This window comes from Rana temporaria, chromosome 9 (genome assembly GCF_905171775.1).
Source record: "Rana temporaria chromosome 9, aRanTem1.1, whole genome shotgun sequence".
NCBI classification, from domain to species: Eukaryota; Metazoa; Chordata; class Amphibia; order Anura; family Ranidae; genus Rana; species Rana temporaria.
Window position 1 is genome coordinate 94,654,339 of NC_053497.1, and position 22,508 is coordinate 94,676,846.

General features: G+C 40.1%; 1 protein-coding gene across 2 annotated transcripts in view; it reads left to right on the forward strand.

Annotated features, from left to right (window-relative positions):
* TENM1 (teneurin transmembrane protein 1) overlaps positions 1–22,508 on the forward strand; it is a 493,379-nt gene that overhangs the window by 252,502 nt on the left and 218,369 nt on the right. For both annotated transcript variants that reach the window (XM_040323926.1, XM_040323927.1), the window contains exon 13: positions 3,391–3,607. In XM_040323926.1, the coding sequence (XP_040179860.1) occupies positions 3,391–3,607 (217 nt within the window). The remainder of the gene's footprint in view (positions 1–3,390; positions 3,608–22,508) is intronic.

Here is a 22,508-nt window from a genome sequence, read left to right on the forward strand (position 1 = left end):
TCCCTTTCACCACCAGGCTCCATAGCAGTTGTGGGGTGCTATGGCTATGGTTAAGTCAGTGGAAACATAGGTTATACATTACATATATAAATTCTATAGGCTTTTTTGATTAAATGTGCATGTTCCTATGTTATTTTTCATAGTTCAATTACATTTTCAGACTCAAATATAGGATTTTTTTCTTTAAGATGACTGCAGTTATTTCCAGCATTAATGCTTGTAAATCACTGTTGGTCTGTCTGTTTTTAGCCAGATGGTGCAATCCAGTAAAGCTTAGAAATTTGCTGAACGGTAGCTCAGCATTTTAATGTACTTGAGTGCTAGGGTGTTACACACATGGAAATATAGTCTTTTTATATTAACATTCCCATAAAGCAAAGTTCAAGCTGTCATTAAGGAAGATTTCCCATCTAATGTGTTTGATTGTGTCAATTCTTTAAAGCTTAAACAGCAGTGTAACGATGATGGGACTTTTGTAGAATGACAGGAACCACTCAAATATTTTATTCTATGCTTAAGTTAGGCCAATTAGCATTTATTTTAAGAAATATTTAATCTCAAATATATATAAAGTACAGTTTAATCTTTAAGTCCTTTACTTTGAAGTAATTTTCAGTGCACTGTATAATAGCAGAGTACTGTACTGGCTCTATACAAAATGGGCTGATTGAGGATCACTATAGCTTTTAAAGAATTTTTTATAGTTATTCAGTATTTTTGATAATACATTCCAGACAGATTTCTCTGGCTTCTTACATGGAGGAATTGCAGTCTCTCGTCACATGACTGTATGGTGTGCAGCCTCCCTCTTATACTTCATTGTGGCTTAGGCTTCAGAGGGATCAAAGAGGAGTGGTGTTGGAACCAGTCAAGACACTGCCTTGCATTCTAATTGACTTTGATTCTAGACCTGCAGGAAGGAAAGATATGAGTGGCTGCTACTGTACAGCAATTTAGCTAGCAGAGTCTTCATTGCAAAGATTTCCATCACTTCCTGTCATGACACGAAGTGTGGACACATAAACAAGATGGGGCCATAAGTGCAAAGATGTTGGCGGAGCTCAGTCCCTATTTTTATATAGTGCAAAAGTAAAAATGGTGCCCAATTATTAATTAATTAATACCAATTGACATAAAATAAACAAAAATGTGTTCCGTATTAAAAATGTTAATTAGACATAATAAATAGTAGATATGTAATAATAAAAATGGACAAAGTACAGATATACTTTGCCATATATTGGTTAAATATGAATAATATTGCAAATATATTTAAATACATTGGATTTTGTTTCCCTAATTTCTTTGGCTGATATGTAAGTATAAGGAAAGGTGCAGTTAAAGTGGCCTAGTGTTGCACTTCCGGCGCCAGATAGCAATATATCACCTTAACCAGAGTGGTAGTGTGGTGGTGTGAACTATTTAAGAGTGAAGAGAAAATACCAGTAATGTAGGTGGTATTGCTCTTAAAAGCAGCTATTTAAATTAAATGGAGAACCATCTAAAAGTATAAAACAAAATTATCAATAAAACGTGAACTAATGTTCAAAGGATAAAACAGCGCTTATGAGTGGGTGTAAAAACCAGCTCAAATGAATAAAATTGTCCTGAAGATCAGGATGTGATCGAATGTGGTATATGTGCACCAAATACCTAAAGATACACCTTTATAATATTGTGTGATATTGCACAGGAAGACGACGGTGACAGCGGTGAAACCTCTTTTGTTTATGTTCATTCTCGAGTGTAACATTGTACGGGCATTAACCATTGGTTTTTATACCTAGCTTGGTCTGGGTTGTTTTGTTGTGCAATATCACACTATGCTATTTCTGTGTATTTGCCTTTTATGTTCCTCCGTCTGAGAAGTTGAACCCGCTCAATGCCTGGATGATCTGATGGTCTGAGTGCAAAATACTCATATTTTGCTGTGGTAAGCCTGCACCCCAATTGGGGGAGCAATCCACACTTATAAAGGTGTATCTTTAGGTATTTGGTGCACATATACCACATTCGATCACCTTTCACATCATCACTGATCTTCAGGACAATTTTATTCATTTGAGCTGGTTTTTACACCCACTCATAAGCGCTGTTTTATCTTTTGAACATTAGTTCACGTGGGGAGTGGATTTCATGATCTCTACCCTTAGCAGGTTTATATCTGTTTCTCTTTCAATTATCTTTTTGACATGGTCTCTCCATGGATATATTGGTCTTGACTGGCTCCTTCTGAAGTGAGCGTTGCTTCACAAAACGAGTCGAGATACCAGTTCAACATGTACCCATTTGACTACATTTGCAATCGTGTTCTTCTTTAACCAATATATGTGAACGTATATATGTACTTTGTCTATTTTTATTATGACCTATGTATCATTTACTGTCTAAATTAAGGTTTGAGGTGGATGTTTCTGAAGAGATTGCTTAATTTTTACATCCATTATCACTATTTCAAATGTGGACTGGTATGTTGGATTTACAAATAAATAATTTATTTACAAGGACACTATATGGATTTATAAAAATGTTTATATTTAACACTTTGCACATTATTGATCTGTTTACATTTGTTTGCACTTTATATATCCCCTTAGGATATTCTTATGTATATATAGCTAAGCGCTGAACTTATTTGTTAAAACAGTTTTTTTTACATATTTAAGGAAGTGTGGAAAGTGCGGGCAGCTGCGCTGATTTTATATAGCATCTCACAAGGTTTTATAAGTTTAAATCCCAAAGTGGCTGGGTCATTAGACACCTAACAGTGCACTGGCTCCGAATGTCTATGTTTCCGATTTTGAGTTTTTCTTGTTGCATGTAGACTAGCTCCAGGTATGCAGTTTATCTCCAGTGTAATTGCACATTGAGGAAGCATAAATGTGCATGCTTAAGAACCCTTCTTTAAGAATACTGTACTGTATATTTGTTTTTTTTATAATGTAGCCAATGTTGTCATGCAGTGTAAAGATATGACTAGTAATCTTTATAAATGTACTGTATTCATGTAAACAAAGGTATTCTCCACATTTCTGATGTTTTTACAAATAAATGCAGTAAGGAAAAAAATTACAAAAGAAAAAAAAAACACCTTAAATATGTGATTCGCATAAAAAGTTAATAATGTTGAAATCTGTATTCAATTTTATATGCAGCTTTGTATGTCTGTTGTGCAGTATTTAATAAGTAAGATCACGGCTCATTAATTCAGTGATTTAAAGTAATTTCAGTATTTTTTTTTTCTGCTTTTGGAATATTAACATCAACTAGCTAGTAGGTCTTAACCCCTTGTTTTAGCATTCATTAGCATTGCTGCTTTTTTATTGCCCTGCTCCATGAAATCTCAGTAGACTTACATTGGCTGACTTATGGTAATTTCATCCATTACAGATGGTCTGACAGATTGTGTAGATCCTGATTGCTGCCAGCAAGCCAATTGCTTCTCCAGTCCTCTCTGTCAAGGTTCACCTGACCCATTAGACCTCATCCAGCAAAGCCAGCCACCCTTCTCCCAGCATCCTCCGAGACTCTTCTATGACAGGATTAGATTTCTTATTGGCAAGGACGGTACTCATGTCATTCCTGGAGAAATCAGCCTTGACAGCAGGTAGGTATGGCCTTACATGTATGACATCACCAGGACACAGTGATCACAGACAAATATGACAGCACTTTATCGTATATTGACAAACATTTCCCTCCTCAGAGATGGTTTAATGGAATAGTGTACTTGTTCATGATTTTCTAGTATATAAATAATTCAAAATACACACAAACATTTAATGTGACTGAAATCTCCAGTGCAGAGAGAGCAGTAGGTTTACTTCTTCATATTCTTAATGTTTTATCATTGCATTTCTGAAACTTCTCTCTTTTACTTCGATTCATGCAAAATGTAATTATGAGTCTTTACTTAAATATGATAGTAAGCACAAATTATTATAATTTTTTTTTTTTTTTTTTTTTGCAGTATCTTCTTGTATGTATTGCTCTTCAGTGTAAATATGCAATACATTAATAAGTGTGTCTTTGAAATACATGTCAAAAACTCAATTACTATAAATTATTTAGCAGATAATGTCCAAGAAAGCCCCACGGTTTATATTGTTTTGGGTGCTGTATAGACTTTGAAAGAAAGGCAAATGGGCTGTGCACTTTGCAAGTGTGGTTGCACTCAACAAAGGCATTCGGAGATTAGTAAATGAGGGAAAGCTCTGCTATCTTCAATCATCCAATCATGTGTAAGCCAAAAATTCATTGTTTTTCCTTGCATGTAATTGGGTATTTGTTACAAAGTGAGCAAAGTCTCTTGTGGCGTGCAACTGCAATTGCAAAGTGCACAGTCTATTTGCCTTTAATAAATCAACCTCAGTGCTTCTTTAACTTTATGAATGTAACTTTGCTGTGCTTCAACTAGTTTCATTGTATAAATGTTATTATTATTATTATTATTATTATTATTATTATTAGTATTATTATTAGTATTATTATTATTATACATAGTAATAATAGCAGTAGGACTAATTACACAGTGCTATACATTAAAACTAAGGTCCAAGAAAAGGGTACCCTTTGTAGTCATTTCCAGGGCTGTAAATGTATGGATAGTTACGGACGATTTATATATGATTTTATGATTTGTCCGTAAATGCCCATTATGGGCGGTGGCTTCCTGTAAAAAATATGGCTGTGGGCCGGCTTTGGAACTGCGCATGCACTGGCTGGGCTCAGGCAGGCTTGAGTGGGCTCAGGTGGTGGGCGGCCCGGGCAGGTGTGCGGTTTTATTATGGTGCCTGCTTTGTGCCTTTTACAAATAGCACATAGACAATATCTTCTCCTGGATTCCCTATTACCTTAGTGTATTCACTTTGCAGACGAGTTCCCCTTTAAATTAGCCTGCAGGATCACCCTTCCAGTGTAAAGGGGAACTTTGCAGACCCTGATGTAAAGGGGAACTCTGGTGTAAAAGGCAATGCTGCAGAGTGCAGACCCTGATGTAAGTAAAGGGGAACACTCCAAACCATGATGTAAGGGGGAATGCTGTGGACTAATGTTAGGGGGCTCTGGTGACCAGAGACCACCTTAAATCAGAGTTCCCCTTTACAACAAAGCATTCCCCCTTACATCATGGACTGCAGTGTTCCCCTTTACTTAAGAGTTCCCCCTTATACTGTAATGGGGAACCCTGCAAACTCTTATGTAAAGAGAACGCTGATGTAAGGCCCCTGTCACACCTGCGGGCCGTATGTCTGCTTTTTCATCCATCCGTTGGCGGATGAAAAGGGGACGTACATTGGTCACTATGAGATTGCGGGTGTCAGCGGATGAACATCCGCTGACACCCGATCTTGTCCGCCTTCGCAATGATCCGATTTTGCAGACGGAAGAAAACACAATTTTTTCTTCTGTCTGTGGATCGGATGAACACGGACATACGGTCCGTGTTCATCCGATCCCTCCATAGGGGAGAGCGGAGAACAGACAGTGTGTGGGGACCGCCCTGTCATCTGCCGGCTCAGCGGGGATCAACGAAGCTGAGCATACGGAGCATACGGAGGCGGATCATTACTGATCCTTCCTGTGTGAAAGGGGCCTAAGGGAAAACTTTGGAGTCTGATGTGAGGGGGAACTCTGTGTACTGTGATGGACCCTTGTGTAAAGGGTGCTCTGGTAAAGTTTTGATGTCCTGTCAGTGAATTTCACTTTGGGAGGTGGTAACACTGGTTGGTCCCCCTCTGCACTAGAAGGATTAAGTATTCTTAATCTACTGGTCCACTGAAGCTACTTCTCTTTGTTACCTGACTGGTTGCAGTAGCCTGATATCATCATGTGCAATTGAGGACCATTGGTTTTGCATTGTATTTAAGGAAGTCAAAGGTCTGCCCACATCCCAGGAGCCTCAGACAGCAGAAGAGAGCACCAGCTTCCAGGGGTACAAGATGTTTATCAATCCCTTGACAAAACAAGCAGTAAATCCTTGCAGTGTGAAAGTGGAACTACTGCAAGGGTACCCTTGTCTCCAGCCCAGCGTTCATCTGTAAAGCAGTAGTAAACTACTGTTGATGGGAAGAAAAAAAATCCCCTGCAAGACAATGTCATAATGTGCTAGTAGGCATTTCCTACTAGCACATTATGAGAGACTTACCTGCGCTGTCACCACTTAGAGGGCTGACATCTCCCCCCTAATTCCCACCAGGTTCACGTCCTCCAGCTACATGAGTGACTGGGGGTGATGACGTCACTCCCGTGCATGCCGGACCTTCAGAGTGCATGTGTCGCTAACGTCACCGGCTGCATGCACTCTGAATAATAATAATTCACAATACCTACAGAGAAGCCTTACTATAGGCTTGCCTGTAGGTACAAGTGGTAGAACAGTGTTTACTATCACTTTAAGTTACAGTATATGGTTAAATTATTGGGGCTGTGAATTGTTTCCAGAGCATCAGACAAGGACTATAATACAAGGCTGTTTAGTGTAGAGAGAGAAGAGCTGCAGACATGCACAGCGCTGGATCGAATGAGGGGGCAAGTAAGTAAGTAAGAGGGGGGGGGGATACTACTACCTAAACATTTTGTACCTTAATGCAAGAAATGCATTAAGATAAAAAAAATGTTTAGGTTTTATAACTACTTTAAGAAATCTACCATTTCTTGGCTTTATTGCTAAATGTATTTTTAAGCATCATATACATATTTATCTTTAAATGAAAGCAGCAGTTTTCTGCTAGAAGATATATGAGATTCTAATAGTAAACATTTACAGTCAGATTACACTCTAGTAAAAATGCGAATTATTTATAGATAATATATAGCTGAAATGAAACTGTCAGTCTGTGTGTGGTTATGTGTCAGATGGGTGGAAATCTTAGCAAACTAAACTGATTATCTCTCTGTGGATGAAGTGAATGGATCATGTGCACGTCAGTGGACATACAGTATGTTTTATTTATCAACCAGGACTGAATCCCAATTTTATTCCAAGGCGTGTGCAGCATACGTATAGCAATAAATGATTCATCTATTTCATTTCATTTACAATTATAATTGAAGTCAGTGCCATGTGCATTGTTTCATTCAGTGAATATGTCTTTTACAGGAATACAGGGCATAAATTACATGATTCATGTGACTTATAACCGCTCACAGCTTCAGCAGCATCAATCAGGGGAAGTTGTATTAATAACTAGTGATATTGATAAACTCCCTACTTTGCCAATGGCACTTTACTCCCTTTAAGCAAATATCGACATATGTGCTACAAAACGCCCGGGCCCAGGGTAGATTCTCAGGACTATATTTAGAAAACATAGCTTTAGGAGTTCATTATTCATTGAGAGTAATCATTATTTGTGGACACCCTGGTCACAGAAATTAGAATATGCCACATTCTCCCTGTAAACATTTACAGTATCTCACAAAAGTGAGTACACCCCTCACATTTTTGTAAATATTTTATTATATATTTTCTTGTGACAACACTGAAGAAAGTACACTTTTCTACAACGTAAAGTAGTGAGTGTACAGCTTGGATAACAATGTCAATTTCCTGCCCCCTCAAAATAACTCAACACATTACAGTACACCCCTAAGTGGAAATTTCAAAATTGGGTCCAAAGTGTCAATATTTTGTGTGGCCACCATCATTTTCCAGCATTGCCCTAACCCTCTTGGGCATGGAGTTCACCAGAGCTTCACAGGTTGCCACTGGAGTCCTCTTCCACTCCTCCATGGCGACTTCACGGATCTGGTGGATGTTAGAAACCTTGCGTTCCTCCATCTCATGTTTGAGGATGCCCCACAGATGCTCAATAGGGTTTAGGTCTGGAGATATTTACCCTCAGCTTCTTTAGCAAGGCCGTGGTTGTCTTGGAGGTGTGTTTGGGGTCATTCTCATGTTGGAATACTGCCCAGCTTCAATATATCACAGTACTGTACATGTTGACATTCATGGTTCCCTCAATAAACTGTAGCTCCCCAGTGTCGGCAACACTTATGCAGCCCCAGACCATGACACTCCCACCACCATGCTTGAATGTAGGCAAGACACACTTGTCTTTGTACTCCTCACATGTTTCTTTTGAAAGAGAGCGCCTCCATCTAGGTGTAGTGATTTATTTAAAAAAGAGTATAATAGACAATAAAAATGCACTCACTAGATAAAGTGGATCCACGCTTGTCATGGTCCCATATAGACCTCCATAGGATCACTGTGAGGCTATGGAGCTCAGCAGGCATGTGGCTAGAAGCAGAGTTTTTAATGGAAGTGCAGCTGTCAGGCTTCAGGCTGGAACATAAGCAACAGTAGCTTCCAAAAGTGGCTAGATGATGGTTTGGTAAAGAGGTGCTCATGACTGCCCTGAAACAAGTAGCCATGTCCTATTTACTTCCTGTCATCACCCAGTCCAGAGACACGCTGTTTGGAGCCACTTCTGGAAGCTGCTGTTGCTTATGTTTCAGCCTGAAGCCTGACAGAAGAGCTGCATCCACTTTACCTGGTGTTCCCTACCAGTCCCCTGACCCTCTTTTTCCCCTGTTAAATGAAAGTTGGGTTTCAGTCAGCGCAATACCTTATTCTTATTCTTTTTCTATTCCTTTGACAGGGACAGAGACAGCAATAAAAACACATGTATTTAGATGAGAGGAGAGAGATTAGAAAATGTATCAGTTTTTTTTAGCTTCCCCACGCCTCCTAACTACTGACACCAGAACTCTCTAATTTCTTGGTCTGGAGACCTCCTCTGTAACTCAAAACATGCAGTCTGTAGAATTTTTTAAACATCGCCTAAAGAGGTTTTTAAGGGTAAAAGTGTGTCGCCATTCCACAAGCAGGTGCAATTTTGAAGCTTGATATGTTGGGTATCAATTTACTCATAGTGACATCATCTTTCACAATATAAAAAAAGATTGGGCTAACTTTACTGTTGTCTTATTTTTTTAATTCTAAAAAAAAAAGTGCGCTTGTAAGACCGCTGCGCAAATACGGTGTGACAGAAAGTATTGCAATGACCACCATTTTATTCTCTAGGTAGTTAAGAAAGAAAAACAATATAGAATGTTTGGGGGTTCTAAGTAATTTTCTAACAAAACATTATTTTAACTTGTAAACACCAAATCTCAGAAAGAGGATCTGTCCTTAAAGTGGTTGATAACCCTTACAACACACTTTTTGCTACAGGTAAGCCTATAATAAGGTTTACCTGTAGCTACCCTGGATATCTCCTAAACCTGAACGATTTAGAAGATATCAACTGTTTTTGCATGTGCCGATGTCACTGAAGCAATGGCGATGGTTGCTTAAGTGAGTGTGCCATTACCGGCGTCATCGTGGCTCTGGCCAATCACAGCGCCGGAGCCCACGATACCCGGAAGTAACTCCGGGAGCAATGTCGACCACGGGAGCGGTGTACGAGGATGGCTGCAGGTGCTTCAATCTCAGGTAAGTAATTCATAATGAGTTAGTATGCATAGCATACTAGCTCATTATGCCTTTGTCTTGCAGTTTTTTTTTGTCCTAAGGTTTATAACCACTTTAAGTGGTTAAACCATGGTCATGTACTGCAAGGAATTAATAAGCATGCTTACAATTGCCCTAGAGTATTTAAATGTCACATGTAAATTTATTGCACAGACACAGCACAGTCAGCAATAAATTTACATATAGATGATAAAAAAGTTCAATATATAATAGAAACTCCTTACAGTTGTCGGCTCATTTTCCACATCTAGATATGAAAGAGCTAATGCCACAGCATGGACTTATGTTTTAGGACAGTAGTGAGTAGTGCAGAACCACAGTGATGTACAATAACCTAAAGGAAAATAAAAACCACTGATTATTGTAAACACCTTCTCTTTTAGAAAGGCATGGCTATCCACAGTATTTAGTCAAGGGCTTTTTTGTTTCGTGTTTTTGCTAGTGGGGGGTCACTCTTTTGGCTTAATTAGGTCCCTGCCTAACATGACCTCTGCTCTCTGAGACTGTGGCTTTTGAGATTTGTTTAAAGTATATTCATTACTTTTTTTTTTACTTTTTTTGCATAGTAGGAAATTGTTAAAAACGCTGACAGGTTTTCCTTCTCAAACTGTCAGGCCTCGTACACACGATCGAGTTTCTCGGCAAAAAACAGCAAGAAACTTGCTGGGAGATATTTTTTTGCCGAGGAAACCGGTCGTGTGTACATTTTCATCGAGGAAACTGTCGAGAAACTCGACGAGCCAAAAAGAGAGCATGTTCTCTATTTCCTTGACGGGAATGGAGAAAATTGGCTTGTCGAGTTCCTCGACAGCCTAACAAGGAACTCGACGAGCAAAACGATGTGTTTCGCCCGTCGAGTTCCTCGGCCGTGTGTACGAGGCTTCACATTTGGAAGTTTTTTTTTCTCAATGACAGTGGTTAAGGTGCTCTGACCTCTTGCCACTCTACAGTATACAAATCTAAAAATAAAAGTTTTGGTTTAAGATTCTCCTTAAAGCTGCACCTGCTGGCTGCAAATGGTAAAATGGATAAATATGGTGAAAAAAAAACTGGAGAAAAGCAGGTCAGTGAATAGAAGAAGCAAAGTAAATGTTCACTTAAAATGGCATGTTTGCTTAAAACTGGAGTTTAGGTACGTAAATTTTTTGGAAGTATGTATGTGTCATACCTAAATCACTGGATTAGACACCTCTTCCAGGTCCAATGCCGAGCGGCTGCCCTACTGCATCTTAAATGGAAAATGCTACTGTCTTTGCTAGCAGAGGAGTGGGGGATGTCCCTCAGAGGAAGTTGTTCACTTGACATGAAAGCCATTCATGAAACACTTTGCATTTTCTCAATTGGATGATGTGGAGTGGTAGAGAGATAACATCCTGATTTCCACTTTGTCCAACAGAGAAAACTTCATATTAATTGAGAAAATGGAAAGAGTTTTGTAGACCTTTCTGGGGGTACGAGATCTCACTTATATCTGTTGAAAAGCTACAGCTTCCAACAGAATCTTCAAATACAACAGAATATAGGGTGTGTTGGATGTCTGGTACCCACTTTGTGCTGTGGTTTCTTTCTCCAACCCATGTCCCTACTGTGTCCTGTAGTGATGTAATGCCAGAAGAAGGAACCACAGTGTGTGGAGGGAGTTGAAGATCCTGTTGGAGGATTAAGCTCTTCAACAGAGAGAAGTGAAGACTCATTGCCCATCAGAAAGGTAGATACTGTATATACTCGAGTATAAGCCAATTTTCTCAGCCCTTTTATTAGGGCTTAAAATACCCCCCTCGGCTTATACTCAAGTCAGTGTACCTGGAGGGCCGTGAGCGTCCATTGTTTAAAAGTCGCGGATTCCCCCTGGTCCCTTCCGTGATAGACATTTCCCAGCAGACACTGTGTTCAGTGTTCTGCCTATCACGGATAGCCTCTCATCCTTGGACTCGGTTTCCCAGAAGACAATGGGCCAGATTCACATAGGTTAGCGGATCTTTAGATCCGCGTAACCTATGTGATTTAAGATCCGCCGCCGCAAGTTTTTGAGGCAAGTGGGTAATTCACAAAGCACTTACCTCAAAACTTGTGGTGGCGTATCGTAAATCCCCCGGCGGAATTCAAATTCCGCGGCTAGGGGGAGTGTACTCAGAGATACGACGGTGTATCAGGAGATACACCGTCGTATCTCTATGTGAATCTGGCCCACTGTGTTCAGTGTTCCACCAATCACGGACGTCTTTTCATCCTCGGACAAAAGAACGTCGGTGATAGGCGGAACACTGAACACAGTGTCTGCTGGGAAACCGAGTCCGAGGAAGAGAAAACGTCCGTTATAGGCAGAACTGTGTCTGCTGGAAAAAAACGCCTATCACGGAACGGGAGCAGGAGGAGACCGCGACTTTTAAACAATGAATGGACGCCCACAGCCTTTAAAAATTTCAGGTACACTGATTCGGGCACAGGGAGGCTGCAATGGGAACAGTGAGGTGGCAATGGGCACAGTGGCAATGGACACAGTGAGGTGGCAATGGGCACAGTGAGGTGGCAATGGGTGCAGTGAGGTGGCAATGGGCACAGTGAGGTGTCAATGGGAACAGTGAGGTTGGGCACAGTGAGGTGGCAATGCGAACAGTGAGGTTGGGCACAGTGAGGTTGACTACTTTTAAGCATAGAAATAATATAAGGAAAAGTACAAATACAAAAGGCCTAGGCATTGACATTTTGGAACACTAGATTAAAGCATGCATTGTCAGCAATAGCTAAAGCATCAGATTTTTTGGCAGAAAACTGGACATGCATGTGCTTTAACATATTACACACATCATAAGGTTACAGTATTCAGTTTGGGAAATGAGTTCAGGACTAAGGAAAATAAACAGAAGAGAAAACTACAGCTTATGCAGTGCAGATAAATACATGTACAGCAAAGGGGTTGGCAGGGCACTTTAAAGCAGATGCGCATCGAATAAGAAATTTCACACTTCTTATGACTGCAGTAATTCAGCGTGGAATGTAAAATACGAGATCCAAGGCAAGTCTGTGTTCATAAGGTATGAATGATGGCAAATAAAATAAATGCATCATGGAGCTGTGAGATAACGCAACGAATAATGATGGCTCTGATGGATTTATCACAGAAACCTGGGCATTGCATTATATGCAGAATATTAAAGAGCGCAACGAAAAGTCGGTTGGAAACAGGGGACAAAATAAATGAGCCAGGGCATAGAATAATGAATGGATTATTACTACCTGTTCACAGTATGTTCCTGGGAAGCAAAGGTTAACACACATTTTCGTATTCACCATCCTTCATGAAAAAGCAAAACATTAGTTAGAATAATTTTGAGCATAAATGCAGTCATTTCTTCAAGATTGGGTAGTCTAGTGCTCTGAAAATCTATTAAAGTTATTATTTTTTATCCCACTGGTTTTGCAGGTTAAAAGGTCTTGGAATCGATGAAAAAACTAATTTAATATACGTGAGAAAATGTTACAGTCTAACACATGTATGAAAAAGTTTCAGCTCCACTGCACTAGGCATTAAGACAGTTGTTAAATTCAGCTTTGAGACATTCACTGGTGTATAGAGGTGTTATCTTTTCATATCTGACAGATAATGGCAGAATAATTATCTCTCAGCACTCCCACTCTAGGTGCTGTTTTGCTACACAAATGTATTTCTTCTTTCTGGAATAATAAAATGACTCATGTGAGAATGGGTGATTGTGAATCGAGTTGTTATATGACATTTGTGCCATAGAAGGGCATTTCCAGCTTTTACTGTAACACTTCTCAGTATGGTTAGCACCCTTTCAAGCCCCGAGACCAAAAGATATCTATACTTTAATGCAACTAAGCTTCTTTACTGACTATCCTCCCTTTCCCCAGAGACCCAGACAATCCTTAGGCCTCATGCACACAGGATATTATATTAATTAGGGTTGTCCCGATACCACTTTTTTGAGACAGAGTACAAGTACCGATACTTTTTTCAAGTACTCGCCGATACCGATTACCGATACTTTTTTTAATGTCATGTGACAGTGGCAGTATTTTTTTTATTTTTTTTACAATTATTTAAAAACAAAAATTATACAGTGATTTTTTTTAGGGGGGGGGGTGGATTGTCAGTGTGTTTTTTTTTTACATTTTCTTTTTTTTAATTATTATTTATTGCAATTTTTTTTTATAATCAGCCCTGTTGGGGGTCTTTGGAGAGATATCAGGGGTCTTAACAGACCTCTGACATCTCTCCTTTAAGACAGAGAAAGGGACTAGGGACACAGATTCCCCAGTCCCTTTCTCAGCAGCCTCAGCTAAAATGAATGGAGAGAAGCTCCTCTCCATTCATAAACTGAAGCATCGTAAACACAGGTTACGATTCTCAGTTATATGAAAGGACAGAGTCAGTGATCACTGACTCTGTTCATTCGGAAAAGGTAGGAGCTGGGTTTAGCATGGAGGGGGGAGAAGACGTCATGGAGGGGGTAGAACACGGAGCACGGGGGGAGAAGGCAGCACGCGGAGCACGGGGAGGGAAAAGGCAGCACACAGAGCATGAAGCACGGGGGGGGGAGAAGGCAACACACGGAGCATGGAGCACGGGGGGGAGAAGGCAGCACACGGAGCACGGGGGGGAGAAGGCAGCACACGGAGCACGGGGGGGAGAAGGCAGCACATGGAGCACGAGGGGGAGAAGGCAGCACACGGAGCACAGGGGGGAGAAGGCAGCACACAGAGCACAGGGGGGAGAAGGCAGCACACGGAGCACAGGGGGGGAGAAGGCAGCACACGGAGCACAGGGGGGGAGAAGGCAGCACACGGAGCACGGGGGAAGAAGGCAGCACACGGAGCACGGGGGGAGAAGACTTGCAACTCCCCTGCCGCACCGAACACCCTGACTGCCCAGGTATCGGGTGAAGCATCGGAGCATTTTCCCCGAGTACAAGTACTCTGGGAAATGCTCGGTATCGGTCCCGATACCGATACTAGTATCGGTATCGGGACATCCCTAATATTAATGTTATAAAAATTGTATACAACAACAAAATTTTTGCAATAGCGCGTTTATCGTTTAGTTCATTATTTTTTTCAAATGATCAAATACGTTAAACGTTGGTGAGACGCTTTTTTGAGCATTTATCTGCATTAATTTGTGTTTTTAGGAGTTTTTTTACATCAGATTGTTTTTCCAGCTGAAAAAAATATTTTTTTTTTTTTCAGCCAAAAAAGCCCCAGTCAAAAATAGTTGATAACAGCCTATGTGTGCATGGACACATAGGATAACATATGGGAGAGTTTATTGACTGTAGTGTAGAAAAAAAAACATCTGAAGCCAAAAACAGCAGCTGTAAAAACATCCAAAAACGTGCAGTGTGCATGAGGCCACTTATTTGTAACCCTTGGCCCGGATTCAGATAGATTTGTCTATCTGTCTGCGGGCATAACGTATCTCAGATACGTTACGCCGCTGTAACTTTGGGCGCAAGTTCCGTATCCAGAAAGAACTTGCGCCCTTAGTTACGGCGGCGTAAAGTATGTGTGGCGGCGTAAGCCCGCCTAATTCAAATGGGGATGTTGTGGGCGCGTTTTATTCAAATTTAAGATGACCCCGCATATTTTACGTTTTTTGTGAACGGCGCATGCGCCATCCCTGAAATATCCCAGTGTGCATTGCTCCAAAGTACGCTGCAAGGACGTATTGGATTACCTTTTAGATTGTAAGCTCTAATGAACAGGGCCCTCTGATTCCTCCTGTACCAAATTATAATGTAATTGTAATGTCTGCCTTCATTCTGTTAAGCGTTGCGCAAACTGTTGGCGCTATATAAATCCTGTATAATAATAATTTGTCTTTGTACCTCTGTGATATCCATTCATTCCTTGATGAATTATCAGTGTGTGGGGAGGTGGCCCATCTCTTCTCTCTTAATGGGCAATGTGACAGATTCCCTATAAGGTTATTTGACATTTGTGCAATATAAGGGGTAATTCTATATGTTCAGGCTTAGAACTTAAAGTATAACTGTACATTTAGTGCAGCCATACTTTATATGACCCTCCATTTTCCCCTCAGAAGCCCACCTAAATATTTAACTTTTTTGTCTTCGTACCTCTGTTATATCCATTCATTCATATAGAGAAAGGTATCAGTCTGTGGGGAGGCAACCCAAATGAACAAAGTGACATATTCACTGTAAGGTTATGTTGTCTGGCATCTGCATATTGAGGGACTGCATGCTGATGGTCCCCCAACTGCTCTATATGCTCAATGTGATGAATTACTAACATGTCACCCTAAATATGGCTTCTTTAGAGCAGGTACATGCCTTACCCACTTGTATACAGTGTATAAGGATTAAGAGCCTAGTGGACAAGCAGTAGTCAAAACAGAACGCCTACCTATGAATGATATTACTGTATAACCTGTGGATATCTGCCTACCGATTGTTGTAGCTCTTGACACTGCAGCATCTTGTGTTACAGTCTTTTACACCCATCAATATGTTCCCTAACACTCTTAGCTGTCCATACGTGGCTTGAATTTCAGTCAATTCCTGCCGAGTTCAACTAAAATTTGAGTCGAATTTGATGTGGATTTAGCGAAAATAATAGTAATAGTTGTGTTTCCACAATCTATTCATTGCGTATTCCAATCTGTGAGAACAGTGTGATGGGCAAGTTTGGACATTCTGACATTCAAATGACCTTTATACCACACAATTTCTTCTACCCAAGAGAGTTTATAGTGTCTGGATATCTCACAGCTATATCTTGGCTGACACTTGGTTATATAAATACCCACATATTGCATCAAGAGAGGGTTGTGGTGGAATACAATATTACATACTGAATCAAATACCATTTCATTTTAGATATTTACAAAATTGTGATATTCAAATCTTTGCTGGTATTACAAAAGGATTCCTCTGAAATCCAATGCTGTTTTACGTAACTGGAACCTATCCGTCATCTGCTGCCTTGATTTGAAATGTAGATGCAGAGGTATCGTATATATCCGTGTGAGCAGCTGACTTTAAGAGCCCTTTCATACTGAGGTGTTTTTCAGGCGCCTCCCCTGCAGTCCTAGTGTGAAAGCCTGAGTGCTTTCACACTGGGGCACTCCACTGGCAGGATGTTAAAAAAAGTCCTGCAAGCAGCATCTTTGGGCCCCTTCTCCACCACTCCTGCCCAATGAAATGAATGGGCACTGCTGCCGAAACGCTTGCAAAGTGCTTCAGGCAGTGATACACGGGCACATTTAACCCTTTATTCGGCCACAAGTGGGGGTTAAAAGCGCCGCTAAAACAACAGTAAAGAGTCACTAGAACTAGCAGCGTTTTACAGTCAATGCCTGCCCGCCCCAGTGTGAAAGCAGCCTAAAGGGGATTTTGATATAATGGCTGTATGAGTTTTCTTCTGCTCATTTTAAAGTTTGTATCTGTATTTTTCTGTGTAGTAAATGTGCAAACTCTTTATTTATTTTTATATATATATATATATATATATATATAAATATAAATATATATATATATGTATATATATATATATATATATATATATATATATATATATATATTTATTTATATATATATAGCCAAAAGTATTGGGATGCCTGCCTTTACTTGCACATGATTTTTAATGGCATCCCAGTCTTAGTGCATAGGGTTTCATATTGAGTTGACCCACCCTTTGCAGCTATAACAGCTTCAACTCTTCTGGGAAGGCTGTCTACAAGGTTTAGAAGTGTGCCTATGGGAATGTTTGACCATTCTTCTAGAAGCACATTTGTGAGGTCAGGCACTGATGTGGATGAGAAGGCCGGGCTCGCAGTTTTCGCTCTAATTCCAAAGATGCCCTATCGGGGGGTTTCACTCTGTGCAAGCCAGTCAAGTTCCTCCACCCCAAACTCTCTCATCCACACTATATTGCCAGAAGTATTGGGCCACCCCTCCAAATCATTTGGTGGAGGGGACATTATGGTGTGGGGTTGCTTTTCAGGGGTTGGGCTTGGCCCCTTAGTTCCAGTGAAGGGAACTCTGAAGGTGTCAGCATACCAAGACGGTTTGGACAAATTCATGCTCCCAACGTTGTGGGAACAGTTTGGGGATGGCCCCTTCCTGTTCTAAATTTACTCCGCACCAGTGCACAAAGCAAGGTCCATAAAGACACGGATGAGTGAGCTTGGGGTGGAGGAACTTAACTGGCCTGTACAGAGTTCTGACCTCAACTCGATAGAACCCAACATCAGTGTCTGACCTTACAAAATCCCTTCTGGAAGAATGGTCAGACATTCCCATAGACACACTCCTAAACCTTGTGGACAGCCTTCCCAGAAGAGTTGAAGCTGTTATAGCTGCAAAGGGTGGGCCAACTCAATATTAACCCGTACAGACTAAGAGGCAGGTGTCCCAGTACTTCTGACAATATAGTGTATATTGCTCAATTTACATTTTATGTAAGCTAATAACATTTTTATTCTTCTCTTCAAGTCATACTTCAGATAAAATTTTATTTTCTTCTTCCAGTTATAAATAGTTCACATTTGTGAAATTGAGACCGAGGTCTAAAGAGTGTTTTGGGGTTATTGGACAGTTGAATACACACCGCTTTACATCTCTGTGATATTTAGCCATTGTCACAGGCTACATCAGTTACTATTTTTAATCATATGGATGGTAACCTAGTTAATTGTCTCCAAACTTCCCTTTAGTTTCTAAAATGCAACTTAATTATACAAAAATAATTCTAGCATAGCTGTATTTGAATGCTGGGTATTTTGAGCAGGATGCTTACTAGAGATATGGCAATTCTTTAAACTCTGGTTCAGTCTTAGACTGCTTTCATACAACTTACAGGCGGTCCCCGGGTTACACACACAATAGGGTCTGTAGGTTTGTTCTTAAGTTGAATCTGTTTGTAAGTGGTAAATCTTTAAGTGTAGCTCCAGACAAAAAAACTATTTTTAAGCTTTTTGGATAGTATAGAGAAGGGTTAACACCCCTTTGCTGTCTGTGCCCCTGTTCAGAAGAGTTTTTACCTCACTTTTTGTCTCAATGACAATTGGATTTTGAAAAGGTTGGGTTGTTGTATAAACAAGGATTGGTGATAAAGCATCAGTGGAGACTAGGGATGAGCCTGATGTTCAAGTCGAACATAAGTTCGACTTAAACATTGGGTGTTCGCCTGTTCGCCGAATATCGAACAATTTGGGGTGTTGGCGGCAAATTTGAAAGCCGCGGAACACCCTTTAAAAGTCTATGGGAGAAATCAAAAGTGCTAATTTTAAAGGTTAATATGCAAGTTATTGGCATAAAACGTGTTTGGGGACCTGGGTCCTGCCACAGGGGACATGTATCAATGCAAAAAAAAGTTTTAAAAACGGACGTTTTTCGGGAGCAGTGATTTTAATAATGCTTAAAGGGAAACAATAAAAGTGAAATATCCCTTTAAATTTTGTACGTGGGGGGTGTCTATAGTATGTCTGTAAAGTAGCACATTTTTCCCGTGTTTAGCACAGTCCCTGCACAAAATGTATTTTCTAAAGGAAAAAAAGTAATTTCAAACTACTCACGGCTATAATGAATTGTCGGTTCCCAGCAATACAGATGAAAGTAATTTAAACTGCATGGGTTCCCCCCAGGCTCTTTGGGTCTGGTATTAATTTTAAGGTGAACCCCCGAACCAAAATAAAAAAATGAGTGGGGGTCCCCCCAAATTCCATACTAGACCCTTGTGAAATGTACCTTGTTACCAATTCACATAGGAGGGCCGGGATGGGTGGGTCCCCTTTGTTAAAGGAGGCTTCTAGATTCCGATAAGCCCCTCGCCTGCAGACCCCCACATGTTGAGGGCATGTGGCCTGGTACGGTTCAGGACCGGGTCGCTCTCTCGTCCCCCCTCTTTACCTTTGGTTGCTCGGATAAGGGTCTGGTATGGATTTTTGGGGGTTCCCCTTAAAACCCATACCAGACCCTTCAGATCTGGTATGGAATTTGGGGGGACACCCACAAATTCTTTTTTTAAATTTTGGTTCAGGGTTCCCCATAATATTCATACCAGACACCAAAGGGCCTGGCAATGGACTGGGGTGGAAACCCATGCCATTTTTTTCAATGACTTTTATCTGTATTGCCGGGACCTGACAATTTATTATAGTTGCAAGTAGTTTTGAATGACTTTTTTTCCTTTAGAAATGTCATTTTGTGCAGGGACTGTTCTAAACACGGGAAAAATATGCTACTTTACAGGCATACTATAGACACCCCCCAGGTACGAAATTTAAATATTTCACTTTTATTGTTTCACTTTAAGCATCGTTAAAATCACTGCTCCAGAAAAAAAATGACGTTTTTAAAACTTTTTTTACATTGATACATGTCCCCTGGGGCAGGACCCAGGTCACTAAACACTTTTTATGACAATAACTTGCATATTAACCTTTAAAATTAGCACTTTTGATTTTTTATGTTCGTGTCCCATAGACTTTAACGGTGTTTGCGTGTTCGAACAAATTTTTTGCCTGTTCGCATATTCTGCTGCGAACCGAACCGGGGGGTTACAGGAGTGAATTTTCCTTCCTAGGGGTAGATTTCCTCTCACTTCCTGTTGTTTCCCTCCGTTTGTAGGTAAGAGTCGTTTGTAAGTCAGATGTTTGTAACCTGTAGTGATCTAGGTTTCTGCTAATTATTTCTGCATTTTCTTACAATTACACAGATAAATTCCAGTGCATTTGGTTTTAATAGTTCATCCAATTACACAAACGGTAGGAAACTAAGACCTGTCACAACTGACCCACAAGTTAATTACTGTAATATATTTTCTGTCCAAGGTGCCCCAGCAGTAGAAAATAATTCTGGACCACCTAGCTAATGTATTAAGCCTCTCAGATATACTTGAACTTTATTTAAGACGACACATAGATCAACTCACTGGCTGAACTATGTGAACTGTTAAATGCCAGTTGTTCTTCAGTTTTGAGAGCATTTCACTGCTTCTTATACAAAGAGACAAGGAATAAGGGCCAAGTCACACTTCTGAATATAAAAAAAATCACACATTTTGAACATGTGAATTTGTAATTCATGTTATGAGTAGCTGTGGATACTTCTTAGAAAAAGTGGAGGCTATAATATATACACAGGGCAGAAAAATACATGACATTTTACTAAATGTAAATGTTAAAAAATATATATACTGTATATTGTTAAAAAAAATATATACTGTATATTGTAAGGGGGACATGCATTCGACAAGGACAAGGACCAAGCTGGTCCAAACAAACTATTTGCCACACTAAGTGCTGCATTGTCTCTAAGCTTTGTATGTACTGCATGTAACAGCTACATACAGTACACAGTGCTGGGTTCTGGTTGTGGGACAGAGACTTCCTGTCTCATACCCAGAACAAAACATAGTTCACTCAGCCATTTATAGACAGTTTTGTATTCAAAATGAATACAAATGCTTCCTCTGATTGGCAGAGTGGGAGGTGGGAGGTGATGACATCACACTCTCAGACTCGGCCAAACAGAGGAAGCTTTGTTTTCATTCACAGAATACTCAGCCAGACCCTGTTTTGACCTGGGTGCAAGACCGTAAGTCTCTGTCTCACAGCTGAAGCCCAGCACTGTGTACTGTATGTAGCTAAAGTTAGTTACATAGTTAGTTAGGTTGAAAAAAAGACCATCTAGTTCAACCTAAAAAGGGGGAAAAAAATCTATACAATCCCAGATACACAATCTTATACCCACAGTTGATCCAGAGGAAGGCAAAAAAACAGCAAAGTATGATTTAATTTTCTCCAGCAGGGCAAGAAATTCCTTCCTGATCCCCCGAGAGGCAATTGGATATTCCCTAGATGAATTTTACCTATAAATGTTAGTACCTGGTTATATTATGTACATTTAAAAAATAATCCAGGCCGTTTTCAAAGCAATCTACTGAGCTGGCCAGAACCAGCTCTTGAGGGAGTCTATTCCACATTTTCATAGCTCTTACTGTAAAGGAACTTTTCTGTATTTGGAAATGACATCTCATTTCCTTTAGATGTCCCGAGTGTGTGCCTGATGCATCGCGCGGGACCCGGCGGTCGTGATGTATTGTGAACACACCAAGACCGTGGATCTGTGTGTGTAAACACAGATCCACGTCCTGTCAGGTGAGAGGAGACCGATGGTGTGTTCCCAGTACAGAGGAACACTGATCGGTTCTCCCCCCCTTGTGAGTCCCCGCCCCCTACAGTTAGAATCACTCCCTAGGTAATATAATTAACCCCTTAATCTCCCCCTAGTGTTAACCCCTTCCCTACCAGTCACATTTACATAGTAGTCAGTGCAATTTTATAGCACCGATCGCTGTAGAAATGTGAATGGTCCCAAAAATGTGTCAAAAGTGTCCGATATGTCCGTCGCAATGTCACAGTCACAATAAAAACTGCAGATCGCCGCCATTACTTGTAAAACAAATAAAATAAATAAAAATTGCATAAATCTATCCCCTATTTTGTAGACGCTATAACTTTTGCGCAAACCAATCAATATACGCTTATTGCGATTTTATTTTTACCAAAAATATGTAGAATAATACGTATCGGCCTAAACTGAGGAAAAAATATATATATATTTTTTTAAATAATTGATATTTATTATAGCAAAAAGTATTTTTTTTTTTATATTTTTTTCAAAATTGTCGCTCTTCTTTTGTTTATAGCGCAAAAAATAAAAACCTCAGAGGCTCTATTTGTGGGGGAAAAAAGCATTCATTTGGGTACGGTGTTGCATGACCACGCAATTGTCATTCAAAGTGCGACAGCGCTGAAAAAAATAATTGGTCTGCGCAGAAAGGGGGTGAAAATGCCCTGTATTGAAGTAGTTAAAATGACATAAAACATGGACACTAGCTTTAAATCCCTGATAAAGCAGGCACACTACTAATATATTTATAGTGCCTTTTTTGACAATAGCTGACAAAGGATTGTGTAATTTTATTGCAGTAAGCTTTTGAAATTACATGTTAATTCAGTTATTTTACAGATCAAATG